This window comes from Rhinoderma darwinii, chromosome 1 (assembly GCF_050947455.1).
Source record: "Rhinoderma darwinii isolate aRhiDar2 chromosome 1, aRhiDar2.hap1, whole genome shotgun sequence".
NCBI lineage: Eukaryota > Metazoa > Chordata > Amphibia > Anura > Rhinodermatidae > Rhinoderma > Rhinoderma darwinii.
In genome coordinates, this window is record NC_134687.1 from 448,135,133 (window position 1) to 448,154,811 (window position 19,679).

The window sequence follows — 19,679 nt, forward strand, 5'->3', positions numbered from 1 at the left end:
GTCATACCTACATATATCATCGGACAGGGGCAAAGTGCATAGTATATAACACCCTTAGTTCCACAGGATATGGGCCAACAGATTTTAAATTCATGTTTTCCGCTGGAATCTGTAAATTTCCCTATTCGTTCAATATTGGGACAACTGATACAGTCGCCGCATGGTTTGCAGCCCCATTTTGGTCCCTTAGTACCAAAAACCTTCCCAGGTTGAGTGGGTGAGAGGTAACTACGTACCATGGCATCGCGCAGATTGGGAGCTCTGCGGGGTGCCATGGCAGGATAATGAGGAAGAACTTTCAACAAAATGGGATCAGTCAGCAATATCGGCCAAAATTTGTTCAAAACACTGCGCATTTCTGTCCACCGAGAATTGAAGGTGGTAATAAATCTCACCTTTGATACTGTGTCAGACTTTGGAGTGACTTGCAAAAGTTGTTGTCGGTTGGTCTTGGATGCCCGATCCCGAGCTTTACGTATACTGCGTTGACTATAACCCCTTTGAGTAAATCTGTCGCCTAGTTCTTTAAAGCGAAATTTAAGATCTTCATTGGTGGAGCAAATCTTCTTTACACGTAAAAATTGGCCCACTGGGATAGCATCGATGGTATGACGAGGGTGCGATGAAGTGGCATGCAAGAGTGAGTTGGTAGAAGTTTCCTTACGGTATAAATCCGTCTGTAAAAAACCATTACCATCTTTCTTAATTAATATATCCAAAAAGTCGATACTAGAGTAACTCCATTTGTATGTGAGTTTGATGTTAAGTGGATTACAATTCAAAACTTTGATAAAAGCTGAAAGGTCTTCAGGAGTGCCCTGCCAGATCATGAAAATGTCATCAATGAACCGTGCCCAAAAAGGGACACGATTCATTGATGGCTCATGATCTGACAGAAAAAGATCCCTCTCCCACAGCCCCAGGAACAAATTGGCATATGAGGGTGCACATGCCGCCCCCATCGCCGTCCCCTGGAGCTGTAGAAAGAACGAACCATTAAAAGTGAAAAAATTATGTTTGAGTGTGAAGTCTAACAACAGCAGAATGAGTTGAGAGACCTCACCCTCAATGTCACTCATGGACAAAAAGCTCCTGACTGCATGTAGACCATCACTATGTTGAATGCTGGTGTAAAGGGATTCAACATCGCATGTGACAAGTAAATGGTCTGAATCAATGTGAATCCCCTCGATCTTTAATAACAGATCAGCTGAATCACGCAAATAAGATGGTAAACACTCAACAAGGGGTTTCAGATGAAAATCAATCCACCTACATGCCTTTTCCATAAGGCCCCCAGTGCCCGAAATGATCGGCCTACCTGGCGGGTTCTTTGCATCTTTGTGAATTTTAGGCAATAGATACATCGTTGGTATAGTAGGTTCTGGTACGAATAAAGACTCACTCAAAGATTTTGTAATTGTGCCTTTTGCCACAGCATTTTGCAAGATTCCATAAAATTGCGATCTAAAGGAAGACAAGGGGTTGAAAGTGAGCTTTTGATAGCAAATTGCATTCCTTAGTTGGCGGTTAGCTTCATGAATGTACAATTGGCGTGGCCAAAGTACCACATTGCCCCCCTTGTCCGCCGGTTTCACTATAACATCATCCCAAGCTTTCATTTTATTGAGACTTGCTCGCTCGGACCGATTCAGGTTGTCGTGAACAATGCCATTAGGTATACTACCCCATTCCTTAGAGACCAATTTGACGAATAAATCAACTGCTGGGCAGATGGACAGAGGGGGAAATTTAGTTGACTTGTTCTTAATACATGTTGGTATCTTACCTTTAGGTATACTCTCATCTTGATCAACTAATTCCTCCAAAATACGCAGTGTCTCTTTTTCCTGTACTGTCGTAAAGATGTTATCCTCCTCTCTGAAGTACCATTTTTTAAAAATCAGAGATCTGCCGAAGAGTTGCAGATCTTTTACTGCTGAAAAATGGTCAAAAGAAGAGGCAGGGGAAAAGGTTAACCCCCTTTCCAAAAGAGACATGTCACTAGATGTAAGTGAATGTTGAGACAGATTGATTACCTTAAGGTGTGGGAGACCCAAGTCAAGAACCGGAGTTGAAGTAGAATGCATTTGTCTGGAATTATAATCAGTTCCTCTGTTTGCTCTTCTCTTCGGATAGACTGAATTATTATAGTTGACTTTGCGTTTTTGTCTGGTGTTAATACGTCCCGGGCCTGCATTACGTATAGTCATATCATATTGATCACTAAGGGACGATACAGATGAAACAGACGGAGAACGGCTGGTGTTCAAAATGGGTGCACGGCGATTCCATCTGTACATCCGTTTTTGAATGAAATCATCGTGATCACGAATCAGTTTTTTGGTTTTAATTGATTCGATTTCCTTCTCCCAAATGGTGCATTGTTGTTCCAGATAGACATTAAAGGTCTCAAGACTTTCCCTAGACATCTCCGATTTGAAACGTAACTGGATGGATTCAAGCTCAACATCCATTGTATTAATGGATTTGGTGTTGAGATCAATAAGTAAATCCATCATTTTGCGGGAACAGGCGTTACAATTGTCTTCCCACGAGGATGTGAAGGACTCATCCTCAATGGGAAACGATGGGAACACCTGGACCCGCAAACCCCATTCAGAGCAGGGCCAGGCGGCCGCGAGTGCTGGCGTCTACTAGTAGTGAGACGCCGGCAGGATGGCGGCGGTCCACGATCACGGCCATGACATGGACAGTGACGTCAGGGATTCCTCCAGTCTCAGAGTCCCCGTTCAGAACGTTTCCGATGCTTTGGCCAAGGACCCTGTAGTGTAAAGCCCCTGACGTTACTGTCATATATGGACAGTGACGTCAGGGGCTCCCCCAGTCCTGGAGTCTACGGTCAGAATGTTTCCGATCCTCTGGCAAAGGACTCCATAGTGTAAAGTCCCTGACGTTACTGTCCATATATGGACAGTGATGTCAGGGGCTCCTCCAGTCCCAGGGTCCCTGGTCAGAACATTTCCGATGCTCTGGCCAAGGACTCGGTAGTGTAAAACCCCTGACGTTACTGTCGTATATGGACAGTGACGTCAGGGGCTCCTACAGTCCGGGATTCCACTGTCAGAACATTTCCGATTCTCTGGCCAAGGACTCCGTAGTGTAAAGCCCCTGACATCACTGTCCATATATATATATGGACAGTGACATCAGGGGCTCCCTCTAGGAGCGTACTCCTCGGCCAGAGCGTTACCGATGCTCAAAGCCCTTAATGTCACTTTCCTTATATGCATAGTGATGTCAGGGTCTCCCTCTAGGAGCGGAATCCTTGGCTAGAGCGTTGCTGATGCTCTGGACAGGGTTTCTTGCATTACAAAGCCCCTAATGTCACTGTCATTATATGGATAGTGATGCCAAGGGCTTTCCCAAGACAGGAGTCCCTGGTCAGAGCGCTTGCAATGCTTTGGACGGGGACTCCATAGTTGAAAGCTCCTGACATCACTGTCCATATATGGACAGTGACCTAGGGGGCTTCCCCGGGGTCAGCGCTTTAAGTAGCGCTGTGCCCGTGGAGTTCGGGAGACGTATACCACTGTATGCCTATACAGTGGGATACGTCGGTGCCTTCCATCGGAGGTATACATCAGGACACCTCCCGATGTATACCTCAGATAACAGGAAAAAAACGTGATGTGTACTGGTCCTAAATTCACACGGATTTACTGTAGCTTCATACAGGTCAGCTATAACTTACTGTAAACGTCAATCTTTTCTTTACTCAGGAGAAGGGATAACTCATAATGGCTTGGCTTTCTTCCAAAAGCCTAGTGGGCTTACCACTGTCCCTCTGCACTCTCACAGTCCCCTCACACCATTGGACTCTCACTAGGCCTCAGCGCAGCCTGTCTCTCACTATCCGCAAGTCTTACTCTGGGCTAGTGCTTTCTCAGCCCAAGGTATGTTCACACAGGGCCTATATGCTGCCGCAAAGTCACCAGGACACCAGAAACAACTCAAAACACGCAGAGAAATCCGGTCAAACATTCGCACCAAATGGTGTGCGGATATTTCACCGGATTGACCACTGCGTAAAATGGTTGACAGAAAATGCTCACCTCTATTGGAGCTCCCATGGCAACCGTCCTTGCTCTTCCGGCCAGTGTGTCTAGACTACCTCCTGTGATGACGTTTCATCACATGTGATCACTGCAGCCTCTGATTGGCTGCAGCAGTCATATGTGATGAAACGTCATCACATGAGGTAGCCTAGGCACACACTGGCTAGAATAACAGATTTAGGCCTCATGCACACGACCGTGCTCGTAATTACGACTCGTAATTACGAGCACGGCCGGGCACGGGCAGCCACGGGCAGCCGGCCGCTTTTGCGAGCCGTGCTGCATTATAAAGTATAGCAGCATGGCCCGTAACATGAAAAAATAGAACATGTTCTATTTTTTTAACGGCACAGGCACCTTCCCGTGAGAAAACGGGAAGGTACCCGTGACTAACAGAAGTCTATGGGCCCGTTATTGTGGGTCGTAATTACCACCCGCAATAACGGGTGTTTTTACGGTCGTGTGCATCAGGCCTTAGGCCCCATGCACACGACCGTATTTTTGCCAACCCGTAAATACTGGCGTAAATACGGGTCCTTGGTCACACGTATTCGACCCGGATTGCACCAGTATTTACGGACCCGTGCCCGTAAATACGGGTCCGGTGTCACCTGTATTCCACCCGTATTTACGGGCACGTTTTTGGCTGCAAAATTGAACTGCACTAATCGGCAGCCCTTCTCTCTATCAGTGCAGGATAGAGAGAAGGGACAGCCCTTTCCGTAATAAAAGTAAAAGAAATTCATACTTACCCGGCCGTTGTCTTGGTGACGCGTCCCTCTCTTCACATCCAGTCCGACCTCCCTGGATGACGCGGCAGTCCATGTGACCTCTGCAGCCAGTGATTGGCCTGTGATTGGCTGCAGCGGTCACTGGGCTGTAACGTCATCCCAGGAGGCCGGACTGGAGGAAGAAGCAGGGAGTTCTGGGTAAGTATGAACGTCTTTTTTCGTTTTTACAGCTTTATCTATATTGTGATCGGTAGCCACTGTCCAGGGTGCTGAAACAGTTACTGCCGATCGTTTAAAGAGGCTCTGTCACCAGATTGTGCAACCCCTATCTGCTATTGCAGCAGATAGGCGCTGCAATGTAGATTACAGTAACGTTTTTATTTTTTAAAAACGAGCATTTTTGGCCAAGTTATGACCATTTTCGTATTTATGCAAATGAGGCTTGCAAAAGTACAACTGGGCGTGTTGAAAAGTAAAAGTACAACTGGGCGTGTATTATGTGCGTACATCGGGGCGTGTTTACTACTTTTACTAGCTGGGCGTTGTGTATAGAAGTGTCATCCACTTCTCTTCACAACGCCCAGCTTCTGGCAGTGCAGCACTGTGACGTCACTCACAGGTCCTGCATCGTGTCGGCACCAGAGGCTACAGATGATTCTGCAGCAGCATCGGTGTTTGCAGGTAAGTCGATGTAGCTACTTACCTGCAAACACCGATGCTGCTGCAGAATCAACTGTAGCCTCTGGTGCCGACACGATGCAGGACCTGTGAGTGACGTCACAGATCTGCACTGCCAGAAGCTGGGCGTTGTGAAGAGAAGTGGATGACACTTCTATACACAACGCCCAGCTAGTAATAGTAGTAAACACGCCCCGATGTACGCACATAATACACGCCCAGTTGTACTTTTACTTTTCAGCACGCCCAGTTGTACTTTTGCGAGCCTCATTTGCATAAATACGAAAATGGTCATAACTTGGCCAAAAATGCTCGTTTTTTAAAAATAAAAACGTTACTGTAATCTACATTGCAGCGCCGATCTGCTGCAATAGCAGATAGGGGTTGCACAATCTGGTGACAGAGCCTCTTTAACTCTTTCAGCACCCTGGACAGTGACTATTTACTGACGTCGCCTAGCAACGCTCCCGTAATTACGGGTGCACACACGTAGTCACCAGTAATTACGGGAACCCCATAGACTTCTATGGGCTGCCCGTGCCGTAATTACGGCCTGAAATAGGACATGTTCTATCTTTTTCAACGGCACGGGCACCTTCCCGTAAGCATACGGGGAGGTACCCGTGGCCAATAGAAGTCTACGGGCCCGTAATTACGGCCCGTAATTACGGGAGTTTTTACGGTCGGTCGTGTGTATGGGGCCTAACAGACCCACATGCCATGGGAGCACCATCAGGGGTGAATACCGTCTTCTTTTCTTTTAGAATCTTGCAGAATTTGTTGTGAATATTCTGGAACATTTGCTTTGGAATTTTACTTCCCCAATAGTCTCAACAGATTAGCAGCGAACCTGCAACATAAATTGACATACTGCAGAATTATCGCAGATCAATTTATGAACGTTTTTTTTCAGCTGATTTTTTACGCAACATATGGATGAGATTTCTTTGGCAGTCTCACTTTGGGACCTCCCTGCACTGCTTCACTCGGGCTCCTCATGAGTTCTCACTGCACATACTCTGGACTTTGACTTTCATTACTTGAGCCTACTCCCTGGGGCCTGCACCTTCTTATCTGAGGTACATTGGCAACCCAGGCAATACATATCTCATCAGCCACACACTGACTGCACTTCCTGCTATAAGTCCTCTTAGGCTCTGTTCACACAGGTTTTTTTTTACACGTTTTATGGCAAAAACCGCTTGCGTTTTTTCCTTTGCCTATTGTAGCAAGAGTTAAAAAAAACGAAGCAAAATTTGCGTCGAAATACGCGGCACAAAAAATGCCTGTGGTTCAAAACCACTTAAAAAAGAATGGAGCTTATTTTTACAGGCAGAATTTTCTGGCTGCAAAAAACTCTGTGTGAACAGGGCCTTATAGCACTTCCTTCTGGCCGCTTTCTGTATGGCACCGCCATCTAGTGGTCATAGGTAATATTACATTATAAACTCTAGGTTACATTCAAACACTAACCAAGGGGAATAGTAAGCAAGTCACATTAGTAAGGGTTGGTAAGTCTTACCACTCTTACATTCCTTCTTCTCCTTCCTTATACTCTTCTTGTATACATAGGCATAGCTGTAAACTGGTAGTAAACAATGAAGGGTAACATCCCCACTTACACCGTTGCACTTCGTTCATGAACATATCCTATGCATATTATGAGGCATCATGTCTTCTTGCAGTGGTATGTAAAACTATTTGCCCCCTCCAGATGTCCCCTGTTGTTGCAAATTTGGCTTAGTAACACATTTCAGATTGATATAGTAGAATAACTTATTCCCCTTATATCTTCTGGAATTAAATTTTGATCATGGCATTACGGTCTTATGATAACTTTGTGGTGACAAACAGTGCTATCTGTGATCATCTGAAGCTACTCAATTACATTTGGTCAATTCGTGGATTGAATAACTGAGGAGGCAGGTACAGTTTCTTTTCACATCGATGATATGGTTTTAAATAACATTTTCCTTAATAATGCAGTAATATATCAAAAGATGTATTATATCTTTTTTCTGGTTTGCTTTGTCTATTATCACCATTAGTTTACATTTGAGAAACAAAAAGTGACTCCCTATCTCGGAGAGGTTTCCGCCTCAAACTCCATTACAATCAATAGAAGGCAGAAAATCGCGCTGCTCGTTTGAAGCGTTTTTCTGGAACATTTTTTTTGCATTTGATTAATTAACCCCTTCCCGCTGCAGCCCTTCCTGACAGAGCCTCATTTTTCAAATCTGACATGTGTTACTTTAAGTGGTAATAACTTTGGAATGCTTTTACCTATCCAAGCGATTCTGAGACTCTTGTCTCGTGACACACTAGACTTTATGTTACTGGTAAAATTTGGTCAATAAATTCAGTATTTATTTGTGAAATACAACAAAATTTAGAGAAAAATTTCAAAAATTAGCATCTTTATAAATGTAACTGTATCTGCTTGTAAGACAGATAGTCATACCACAAAAAATAGTTGCTAATTAACATCCCCATATGTCTACTTTAGATTGGCATAGTTTTTTGAACATTCTTTTATTTTTCTAGTACTTTACAAGGCTTAGAACTATAGCAGAAATTTCTCACATTTTCAAGAAAATTTCGAAAGGCTATTTTTACAGGTACCATTTCAGTTCTGAAGTGACTTTGAGGGGCCCATACAATACAAACCCCCATAAATCACCCCAGTTTAAAAACTGCACCGCTCAAAGTATTCAAAACAGCAATTACAACGTTTCTTAACCCTTTAGACATTTCACAAGAACTAAAGCAAAGTAGAGGTAAAGTTTCGAAATGTCATTTTCTTTTTTTTACAGAAATTCATTTTTAATATATATTTTAATATTTATTGCCCAGATTCTGCAGTTTTTAGAAATATCCCACATGTGGCCCTAGTGTGCTAATGTACTGAAGCACAGACCTCAGAAGCAAAGGAGCACCTAGTGGATTTTGGGGCCTTCTTTTTATTAGATTATATTTTATGCACCATGGCAGTTTTGAAGAAGTTTTGTAATACCAAAATAAAGGAAACACCCCAAAAGTGACCATATTTTGGAAACTACACCCCTCAAGGAAATTATTTAGGGGTATAGTGAGCATTTTGACCCCACGTTTTTTTTTTTTTGCAGAAATTATTGGAATTAGGCCGTGAAAATGAAAATCTACATGTAGGTTTAGCTATTTTATTTTAATTTCCACAAGAACTAATGGAGAGAACGCACCCCAACATTTGTAGAGCAGTTTCTTCAGAGTACAACAATACCCCATATGTGGTCATAAACAGCGGTTTGGAAACACGGCAGGGCTCTTAAGGGAAGGAGCACCATTTGACTTTTGGAGCTCAAATTTAGCAGGAATAGTTTGCGGAGGCCATGTCACATTTGCAAAGCCCCGGAGGGAACAAAACAGTGGAAGCCCCCCACAAGTGACCCCATTTTGGAAACTACACTCCTCAAGGAAATTATTTAAGGGGTATAGTGAGCATTTTGACCCCACACAGATTTATTTTTTTTGCAAAAATTATGTTAATTAGGCAGTGAAAATGAAAATCTACATTTTTTCAATAAAATGTAGGTTTAGCTATTTTTTTTTCAATTTCCACAAGAACTAAAGTAGAGAAAGCACCCCAACATTTGTAGAGCAGTTTTCTCCAGAGTACAACAATACCCCATATTTGGTCATAAATGGCTGTTTAGACACACGGCAGGGCTCAAAAGGGAAGGAGCGGCATTTGGAGTTCAAATTTAGCTGGAATGGTTTGCAGAGGCGATGTCGCATTTGCAAAGCCCCTGAGTGGCTAAAACAGTGGAAATCCCCCAAAAGTGACCCAATTTGGGAAACTACACTCCTCAAGGAAGTTATTTAGAGGTATAGTGAGCGTTTAAATAAATCAATAAAAAATCCATGGATGTGTGATATACTTTAAAGCACTCCTTTATGCAAAGGCCAGGTTTTTCAGGGCAGATTTTGCAATTATAAGTTGTGTCTCGTTCCCCCCCCCCCCCCTTGTAACACACTTTGCACCTTTTTTGGGTCCTTCCCTTTTTAACAGTGGAGGTAATTTCACTGGGAAAGTGTTGCCCTGGTACAATACGTGGACCATCGCTTCTAGAAGTACTAGGGCCCTCTCCTTCCTGGTTGCCAAATACAAGATTCTTGATAACCACCTCTTGAAACTGAAGGAATGTCCCTGTCCAGCCTGCACATTGGTATAGCACGTAAGAGTTATACAATGCCATCTGTACCATGTGCACGGCCAGCTTTTTGTACCACACCTTTGTTTTACGCATGGCACTGTACGGCTTCAGTACTTGATGAGAGAGATCAACCCCTCCCATGTACTTATTATAGCCTAAGATGCAATCTGGCTTGGGGGTCATTGTAGTGCTACCTCGGACAGGGACAGGGGTGCTGCCGATACCGTGTATTGTGGTCAACATAAGGACATCCCTCTTGTCCTTATACTTGACCAGCAACATGTTCTCGCTGTTTAGTGCCCTGTATTCACCCTTTCTTAGGGGTTGCCCAATTCGAGTTTTAGAGAGGCCTCTCTGTTATTTGCGCACGGTGCCGCATGCTGGAGTACTTCTGGTGGAGAGGCATTTAAATATTGGGATGCTGGTGTAGAAGTTATCCACGTAAAGGTGATAACCCCGGTCCAGCAGTGGGTGCATCAAATACCACACTATTTTTCCACAAACTCTCAGGACGGGGGGGCATTCTGGAGGCTCTATCCTGGTGTCCTTCCCTTCATAAACCCGAAATCTGTAGGTCTACCCTGAGCTGCTCTTAATTACATACCTCGCCCTCTTGCTTGTCAGGTATTGGCGGAATTTTAGTCTCCCCTTAAAATGTACAAGGGACTCGTCTATTGCAATGTTCTTTTTGGGGGTGTAAAATTCTTGAAATTTGGTGCAGAAATGATCAATGACTGGCCTGATTTTGAATAGGCGGTCATTGCTACGATTGGTCGGTGCAGACCGACCAATCGTAGTGATGGGGGGGTGGCACCACAGCCACCTCCTCATCAATACATGGTAGGGATTGGAGCAATCACCACCATATCACTGTGCCAAAAAAAAAGCGTAAAGAAACTCTTTATTCCTTTCTCATACATTACTCTACATCCAGCCCTGATATCATAACATTATCTATCCACACCCTGATAGAATAATAATTTCTACCTAATATAAAGCTCTTTGGTTGCAATAAAATTACAACATTTATAAACTCCATCACAGCTAATGTCTATTTTTTTTTGTTAGGCGGACATGTTTTCGGGGGCCATTTTCATCCAACAAGCTATGAAGATCAATATCTATATAGCCATTGTGATGCTGCTGCTGATCACAGCTGTGTACACTGTTACAGGTAGGTGGCGAACTTCACCATTATCTGAAAACATTCGGGGAAGATAAATATAACTTGACTGCAACTAGAGAGACACCTGTATGGAATTTTATATGTGCTCCCTATATTTATATATGGGATAGTATAGATACTGTGGTGTCCACCAACACCACAATACAGAATTATATGACCTGAAATTAAAATTACATCTAAGGTAATGAAGTTAGGTTGTGATAAGTGATAGATGTGAGTGAATACATTGAGGAAGATTTACAAACAAAATGCAGCAGTATTCTATTGTGATAAAAAAAAAAAAAATGGAGTATATGACGTAAGGTCAATTTGTTATATGTCTTAGGCACTTTTACTCCTACCGCTACAGATTTTAATACTGTCCACAAAAGGTGAGTGGCTGAAAGGGTTGTAAAATATGCCCCAAAGACATGCGCTACTTTTCACACAGAGTTATTGATGAAGACAGAGTAGTGTATCCAGGGCCGGCCTTAGGATATATGGTGCCCCGTGCAAAATTTTCTTTCATCGCCCCACCCCATCATAAAAAAATTGCCCCATAAAAAAGTATAATTTCCCCCCACATTAAAATGCCCTTTATCATGCCCCCTTTAGTAACCCCTACACAGTATTATGTCCCTTTTATTAACCCCCGCAAAGTATGCCACTTTAGTGCCCCCCATACAGTATAATAATATTTAATAATATAATATATTATAACCGCTTTAAGAACACAGTATTTTGTCCTCTAAGTGTGCCCACACAGTATAATGCCCCCCTAAGTACCACACACAGTATATTGCCCCCTGTTGTGCCCCTACACAGTATAATGTCCCCTTAGTGGCCCCCACACAGTATAATGCCCCCTTAGTGGCCCCCCCACAGTATAATGTCCCCCCTCCCCTCAGTGCCACACACAGCCCCCCATGTAGATCATGCCCCCCCTGTAGAGTCTGCCATACAGCCCCCCTATAGATAGTGCCATGCAGCCCCCCACCTCCCCCTTGTAGATAGTGCCATACAGCCCCCCACCTCTAACTTGTAGGCAGTGCACCCCACCTCTGCCTTGTAGATAGTGACATAAAGCCCGTATTTTCAGACGTATTTTGCGTTTGCGTGTGAACATACCCTTACAACTATGTACCTATCAGGCAATTCTGCCATATCCAGTGCATATTCAACATTTCAATAAAGGAGCAAACACATTAATTCTCTTCTACAGACTTACATCTAATTAATGAATGTAAAAATTAAATATATGAGACATTCTTTTTAATATTCATCACATCTGTCACACTTGAAAGTGACTTGCAACACCTGTTGAGTCTACAAAAAAGATAGCCCACATTTTTCTACTGTGTGGAGTACGACTTTTTTTTAAAACAAGTGACATTTTATGAGTGTCTAAATCCTGTCCTAATTCACTTCACTTTTGCAAACTGCCGTGCATGGTGCAAGTGTCCCTAAATTCTGGCACAAATGGTTAAATGGACACTAAGTTTTCAAACAACTTATGCAAATCCAATATTATACCTGATACAGTATATATCAACTTTGTCATTTACTAAATGTATTTGTTTCATCCATTCAAATTCTGTGTGAAGTTACTGCCACGTTGACGCGGTTTTGTTGTGTTTGAAAACCGCATGCGGTCAACTGCATGCGTTTTTTTTTGTCTGTAATTCTGCAGTTCTGTTGCGTTTTTAAAGGAAATAATTGATTTTCACCCGTGTTGAAGTTTGTTAGGTGCTTTCTGTATATAGTTCATTACAATGCATTGCAGAACGGTTATCAAAAACACAAGCAGTTCAGCAACAACTTTGGCAGCGCGGTCATTAACTGCATGCAGATGGACATTATGAAAATGCAGTTAACTGCACAAAAAAACCACATTGTAATATAATAGCAGCAGTCTGTCCATAACAAACATTTTACCATTGACTTCTATTGAAAAATGACTTGCTGCAGTTTAAAAACGCACCGTGACCGCACCATGTGGCCTTAGCCTAAGAGTCGCCCTTCCTGTAATCTGATGTCCATCGCCTGTTGTCAAGCAATAGCCATCCCTAGTTACAGAGCAGAGGAGACAGACTACAGGAAGTGGAGGTGTGTCTCTTCACAGAATGCCCATAGAAGTCTATGAAGATGGGAGGGGGAGCAGGAGAATGGATCAGAGTGAGAAAGACACATACACTGCCCATAGAAGTCGATTGGGGGAGTGGGGAGCAAGAGCAGAGTGAGAGAGACACAAATAAACAGATGTGGTGCAGCTGCCTGGTAAGTTATATCTGACTCCAGTTCTTGATTCTCAGATGCACTTCTCATTACTGCTGTATAATGTCCTACATGCTGCTGAAGCTTCTATATATGTGATAGTAGAGCAGGATTCTCCATATATCTCTGAGTGTTGTGCACAGAAGACATGATAGCAGTTAGTCTCCACCCACTAGCTCAGCGAAAACGGCGCATTAGAGAGCCTGCAGAGGGGAAAGCTGTTAAAAAAAATGCAGAATACAAGTCATATAATAGCCAGAAATAGTGTTATTCCTCATGTACACACATATGACAGCTTATTCTGAAAAGTCATCAGAAAAGTTACGTACGCTTTAATAAATATGTCACACAGCAGATTAGACACTATTTTGGAGTAAAATGCACCAAAAAGAAAAATGGTGCAAATACATTGATAAATGTGGGCCAATATACATATCATAAGTTTGGGTTCTGTTAAAGGTGGGTAATAAATTGTTTTACAAAGTCCTGTAAGATGTATGTGCTTGTCAACTTGCTGACTTATCCACTCTGTTGTTTAGGTGGTTTGGCTGCTGTCATTTACACAGATACTCTCCAAACCATCATCATGCTTGTGGGATCATTTATACTCATGGGCTTTGGTGAGTTAAAATCAAATTAATTAACATAAAAACTACCTATTATGTTAAAAGGTTTTTTTGTCTTCTTTGTTTCTATTAGCTTTATTAGATTGACCTATGTCTGACAGCTGGTTGAACCTTCTAACCCTAGAAATGTTCTCTTTTAGCTTTCAATAAAGTTGGAGGATATGAGTCATTTATGGACAAATATATGAAAGCCATTCCTTCTGAGGTACATGATCTTGATGGCAATCCGATTAATCCACAATGCTACACTCCTCGAAATGATTCATTTCACATTTTCCGAGACCCCTTAAATGGAGACATGCCTTGGCCTGGCCTTATCTTTGGTCTCACCATCCTCGCTCTTTGGTACTGGTGCACAGATCAGGTAAGGTAAAGATATGGTGAGCCCAGATTTAATTATTTAAAAAAATAGTGCATGTAGATGGTGGAAAACTATGTTTCATTTGCTTTCTGGTGCTAGGTAATCGTTCAGCGATGTCTCTCTGCCAAGAACATGTCACATGTGAAAGCTGGCTGTATCTTGTGTGGATATCTTAAACTACTGCCAATGTTTTTGATGGTGTTTCCAGGAATGATCAGCCGCATTTTGTACACAGGTAATTATCCAAAAGCTTTGTAAAATAATGAAACTTTACTATTACGCTCTCAGCCATTCACGTCATGGGTTTCTTTTTGTAGATAGAGTTGCTTGTGTCGTACCTGAAAGGTGTAAAGAATATTGCGATACAGAGGTTGGATGTACCAATATTGCTTATCCAACAATGGTGATTGAGTTGATGCCAGATGGTAAGTTGCCTTCGGATGTCATTCAGACTTTATGTGTAGCAACTGTGACTAGAGAATATACAGCACTTACTATATGTAATAAATAGGCAAGTACAAGAGAACCTAAAAAAACATGTCCCTATTTTTATTAAAGTAGAAGTAAATGGGGGAGGAATCCTCCAGCTCACCGATCCTATGTCCAAGCCCGGACAGCGCACGGATCCTCGTGGCGGACACGATGAAGATCAAAGCAGAAAAAGAGAAACTTGATCCAGCACTGGGTTTAAAAGGAAGTAATATTCCAACTTTATTCCAAATATATTAAAAAGGTTTTTATTAAAGTAAGCAATATCTCACACTGCTTACGCATGTATTGAGGGGATTCAACCATATTGTCTGCTTTTTCTGCATACTCTTTGATAAATGACCCCTGGACTATTCGCTATGCAACCTATAGTAATTTCTTAAATTATTTGAGAAATGGCAATTTATATGATTGGACTTATTTCCTTTAAATGCAAGCAAGCTTATTACGAAAACATGCCCCCAATTGTAAAGACTTTAATCCTGATCTTTAAAATATATGAAACTGCTATTTATGCAGTTCTATTCCAAATTTGTATACATGTTAAATAGTTAATGGGATTGAGTTGTATAATTTGCTACTACTGCTGGAATATCATAGTTAGAGACGAGTCAGTATGCTAAAACACGCTGCAGGTCCGATTCCATTGACTTGGTCGTCCCATTCTATTCACTCCGAATAAACTCATCGTGAATCGAAAATGCCCCCATTGCCCTGAAAGCTTGTGTCTGACACAAGTTAAATTTAACCCCTTTTTCAAGCTCTCTAATGCCGAGCCAGCATGTAACTTCAAATTGACAGAAACATATATATGAGTAGATGGAGGGATAACTGCAGTGTAATTGGGGAAGGCAGCCTGCAAGGCATTATGGGGAAGCCCTCCTTAGGCCATGTGATCCTTTTTCTAATCTGTAAAATGGCGGTGGGCACTCGCTGACGGCCGCCATTCTGCCGCAATTCGTGTGCCACGAACCCCAAAAGTTTCAATTTACCAAATACAAAACTTTAGGAAAATTCTGACCCAATTCGACTTGAGTAGAATCGATTCGCTCATCTCTAGTCATGATCTATGTGATTAATATATAAATAACGATCAAAGATCACTGGTATTAATGAAGAGTGTTGATCCAGGAATCTGTCTGATTGCCGGTACGAGGCCAGGAAATAATTTTTTCCACTTTATGGCGAATTGGTCTATGCCATTTAAGGTTGGTTTTTGCCTTCCTCTTAATTATTTGGGGTTTTGTAAATATAAAATGTTGAACTTGATGTACTAATCTCTTTTTTGAACCCCCATGTAACATGGACACTTGGTACTTTTTAGATAAACAGAATATGGATAACCTGCCTATCCCTCTTAGCTACCCTTTTATGCCACCTCCATGGTTTAAGTTAAATAGTTATTGTGGTCACAAGTAGACCTCCAATGTCCTCACTCCATATTTTATATTAGTATTTTTTCATTTTAGGAGCTTATTCAGGAATGAGAAAATACTTCACACTAGTTATAGTTTGGTAGAACTAATGTAGAACTTGGGTTTGTGGTCTACCGTTGGTGGTATACATGAGAGATGGGGAAAATGGATAAAAGTGCAAAGTAGGCATGTGTGATTTCAGATGCAGATTGGTAACAACTGAAAATGCAATACATGTGGACCCATTCATTAGTGATGTACTTTAAGTACTCCACATGTTCGAGGAAATTGTCATGAGTGAAGCTTTCATATAAAGGCCCATGGTGCATTTTTTTTTCCCTTTTTTGTTTTTAGTCACATTTTACTAAACAAGCGCAGCAATTCGGCCTCACCAATCTTTAATTTTCCAGGACTTCGAGGTTTGATGTTGTCAGTGATGTTGGCATCTCTCATGAGTTCCCTAACATCTATATTCAATAGTGCCAGTACCCTGTTTACCATGGACATTTACACCAACATCCGTAAGAAGGCATCCGAGAAGGAGTTGATGATCGCGGGGAGGTAAGCTGCACTGCTGCAATGGATCACCTGACTGTTCTCTAATGTCTCGGATGACTTGCATTGCATAAATGATTACCAGTGTAGCTTATCCTTGTTTGTTAGCTATTTTATTACCCTGAAAGCTTTCTGAGTAGCCATTACGTGCTTGAATTACTCGTCAGCAGTTATACTCTGTACAGTTGTTTGTGATGGTTGTGAAGTGCTCTAGTAGTTATTCATTAACCATTGTTAATGAATTGATATTTGAAAACCATATCACTGTCTTATACTTTATAATGCACTTGTCATGCACAGAATGAAGCAAAGCCTAATTCCTGCTCCAATACAATGTATGCATTTTGAGTAGCCCATGCTAGAGCCATAAGAAAATTAAATAATATCAGTGTGGAATGACTGAATATATCAAACTAAAAAGTTTAACATTTTTTACTAGAAACCTTTGTTGATTAATTTATTGAGCCAGATGTTTTTACTACGTCATATGCTAACCTTAAAGGGGTTATCCGGGAACCAAACATTGCTTAGGATTTACATTTTTATGTGAAAAGAAGTCACTCACTAATGTACTTTAATTTTTTATTCTGTACTGAATCGTTCAGTTCAAACCCGGTGAAGTGGTGCTGGAAGTCCTGTAGTTTTCCTAATATTGATTACGTGCTGACACAGCCCCACGAGACTGAGGGCTTGCTTCCTGTGCATATATGGACAGTGACATTGGGAACAATGCTGGAGTCCCTGGGCAGAGCATTAGCTGATGCCTCTGATTGGGGACTCCAGCGATAGGGGACTCCAGCGATAGGGAACTCCTGACGTCACTGTCCAGATATGGACAGTGAAGTTGGAAGCAGTGCTGGAGTCCTCGGGCAGAGAATCAGCTGATGCTCTGTCCGGGGACTCCAGCACTGCTGCCAACATCTCTGTCCATATATGGACAGTGACAGTGACGTCGGCAGCAGTGCTGGAATCCTCGGGCAGAGTAAATCTAAAGCTCTGCTCGGGTACTCCAGCGATTCGAAACTACTGACGTCACTGTCAATATATGGGCAGTGATGTCGTGAACAGTGCTGGAATTCTTGGATAGAGCATCAGCTGATGCTCTTCTCGGGGACTCCAGCCATCATGCGATCATGCGCTTGATAACACTAGATAACATTCTTGCCTAATCAGTGCTTGGAGTTTATCACAATTTCTGTGTTTTTGATTGTCCACCCACTTTTTGAGTATTGACCACAGGTTCTCAATGGGATTGAGATCTGGGGAGTTTCTTGGCCATGGACCCAAAATGTAAATGTTTTGTTCACCGAGCCACTTAGTTATCACTTTTGCCTTGTGACATGGTGCTCCATCATGCTGGAAAAAGCATTGTTCATCACCAAATTGCTCCTGGATCATAGGGAGAATTTACTCTTGGAGGATGTTTAGATACCATTCTTTATTCATGGAAGTGTTCTTAGGCAAAATTGTGAGTGAGCCCACTCCCTTGGATAATAGGCAACCCCACAAATGAATGGTCTCAGGATGCTTTACTGTTGGCATGAAACAGGACTCATGGTAGCACTCACCTTTTCTTCTCCAGACAATCATTCTTCCAGATGTCCCAAACAGTCTGAAGGGGGCATCATCAGAGAAAATAACTTTATCTCAGTCCTCTGCAGTCCAATCCCTGTACTTCCTGCAGAATGTCAGTCTGTCCTTGATATTTTTCGTGGAGAGATGTGGCTTCTTTGCTGCCCTTCTTGACACCAGGCCAGGCTCCAAAAGCATTCCCCTCACTGTGCATGCGGATGCACTGACACCTGCCTGCTGACATTCCTGAGCAAGCTCTGTACTGGTGTTGAACCGATCCCCTCTTTAAGAGATGGTCCTGACACTTGCTGGACTTTCTTGGACGCCCTGAAGCCTCCTTCAGAGCAATTGAACCTCTCTCCTTGAAGTTCTTGATGATCCGATAAATGGATGATTTAGGGGCAATCTTACGAGCAGCAATGTCCTTGCCTGTAAAGCTCTTTTGATGCAAAGTAATGAAGACTGTACTTATATTTGTTGTCTTCTTCTGGTAACCATGGTTAACAGAAGAAGACAATGATTTCAAGCACCATCCCGCTTTTAGAGTAACCATTCTGCTCTTCTAATTCAATCAGCATGACAGAGTGATATCAGCTGCCTTGTTATTGTTAACACTTTCTTCTGCGCTAACGAGAAGATGACTGAACTGATGCAGGTCAAATGGGATTTTTGTGATTAAGTTAAGTTTCATGCCACGGAATGACTTATCAATTAATTGCAATTGATCTGATCACTCTTCATAACAATCTAGAGTTAATTTAAATTGCCACTATAAAAACTGAAGCACCAAACTTTGTGAAAAACAAAATTTGTTTCATTCTCAAAACTTTTGGCTAGGACTGTACAGGATCTATAGGCACAGTGCTAGACATCTAACAGAGGGTGCTAGATGTTGTGAGAAAAGCACCAACAGCACAAAATTCTGGTTTATTTTGTAAAAACAGACAAACATTTTAAAGCCATGCATAACTTAAAGGGTTAATCCGATAACCGTAATTGATGGCATATCGCTAGAATATGCCAATTAATTTCTGATCATGGGGGTCCGACCTCTGGGACCCTGATCGTTCCTGAGATTTAAGGGGCCACAGGGCTGCTAAATCGCTGCATCACCTTCAAAGTTTTTTCTACACAGCGGCGCTCCTAACCGGCTGTACAGGGAACCGCATGGCCACATTCACTTGAATTGAATCGTGCTGCAATGCCATGCACAGCGAGAGACTGGGGCATCGCTGTGCAGGGTAGACCCTCTGTACAAACAAATTGGTTTCATGCTTTCTTCCCCATCTACTGTAATGTATGCAGCCGAGAGCTGCAGAGCCTTTTCCGGTCACGTGATGCAAGAAAGCAGACCTGAAGATGCAGAGAGAGCCATCATTCCTGCGCAGAAGCGCCAGTGAGCTTTAGTCTCGCAAGGAAATAAAAACACAGGTAATCCTATCTGCGCATGCATGGCGACAGAATACGATACCCGGGGGTTGATGTAACCCATGGCAATGAAAGCCAAAAACAGTGACACATGGGCAGAAGGTACTATGAAA

At 42.4% G+C, this 19,679-nt stretch overlaps 1 protein-coding gene across 1 annotated transcript in view; it reads left to right on the plus strand.

Moving 5' to 3' along the window:
- Positions 1-19,679, plus strand: part of SLC5A1 (solute carrier family 5 member 1) — a 77,145-nt gene that overhangs the window by 37,348 nt on the left and 20,118 nt on the right. Inside the window, exons 4-9 of the mRNA XM_075831719.1 lie at positions 10,750-10,855; positions 13,660-13,740; positions 13,887-14,110; positions 14,207-14,342; positions 14,425-14,532; positions 16,422-16,572. Coding sequence (XP_075687834.1) covers positions 10,750-10,855; positions 13,660-13,740; positions 13,887-14,110; positions 14,207-14,342; positions 14,425-14,532; positions 16,422-16,572 — 806 coding nt within the window. The remainder of the gene's footprint in view (positions 1-10,749; positions 10,856-13,659; positions 13,741-13,886; positions 14,111-14,206; positions 14,343-14,424; positions 14,533-16,421; positions 16,573-19,679) is intronic.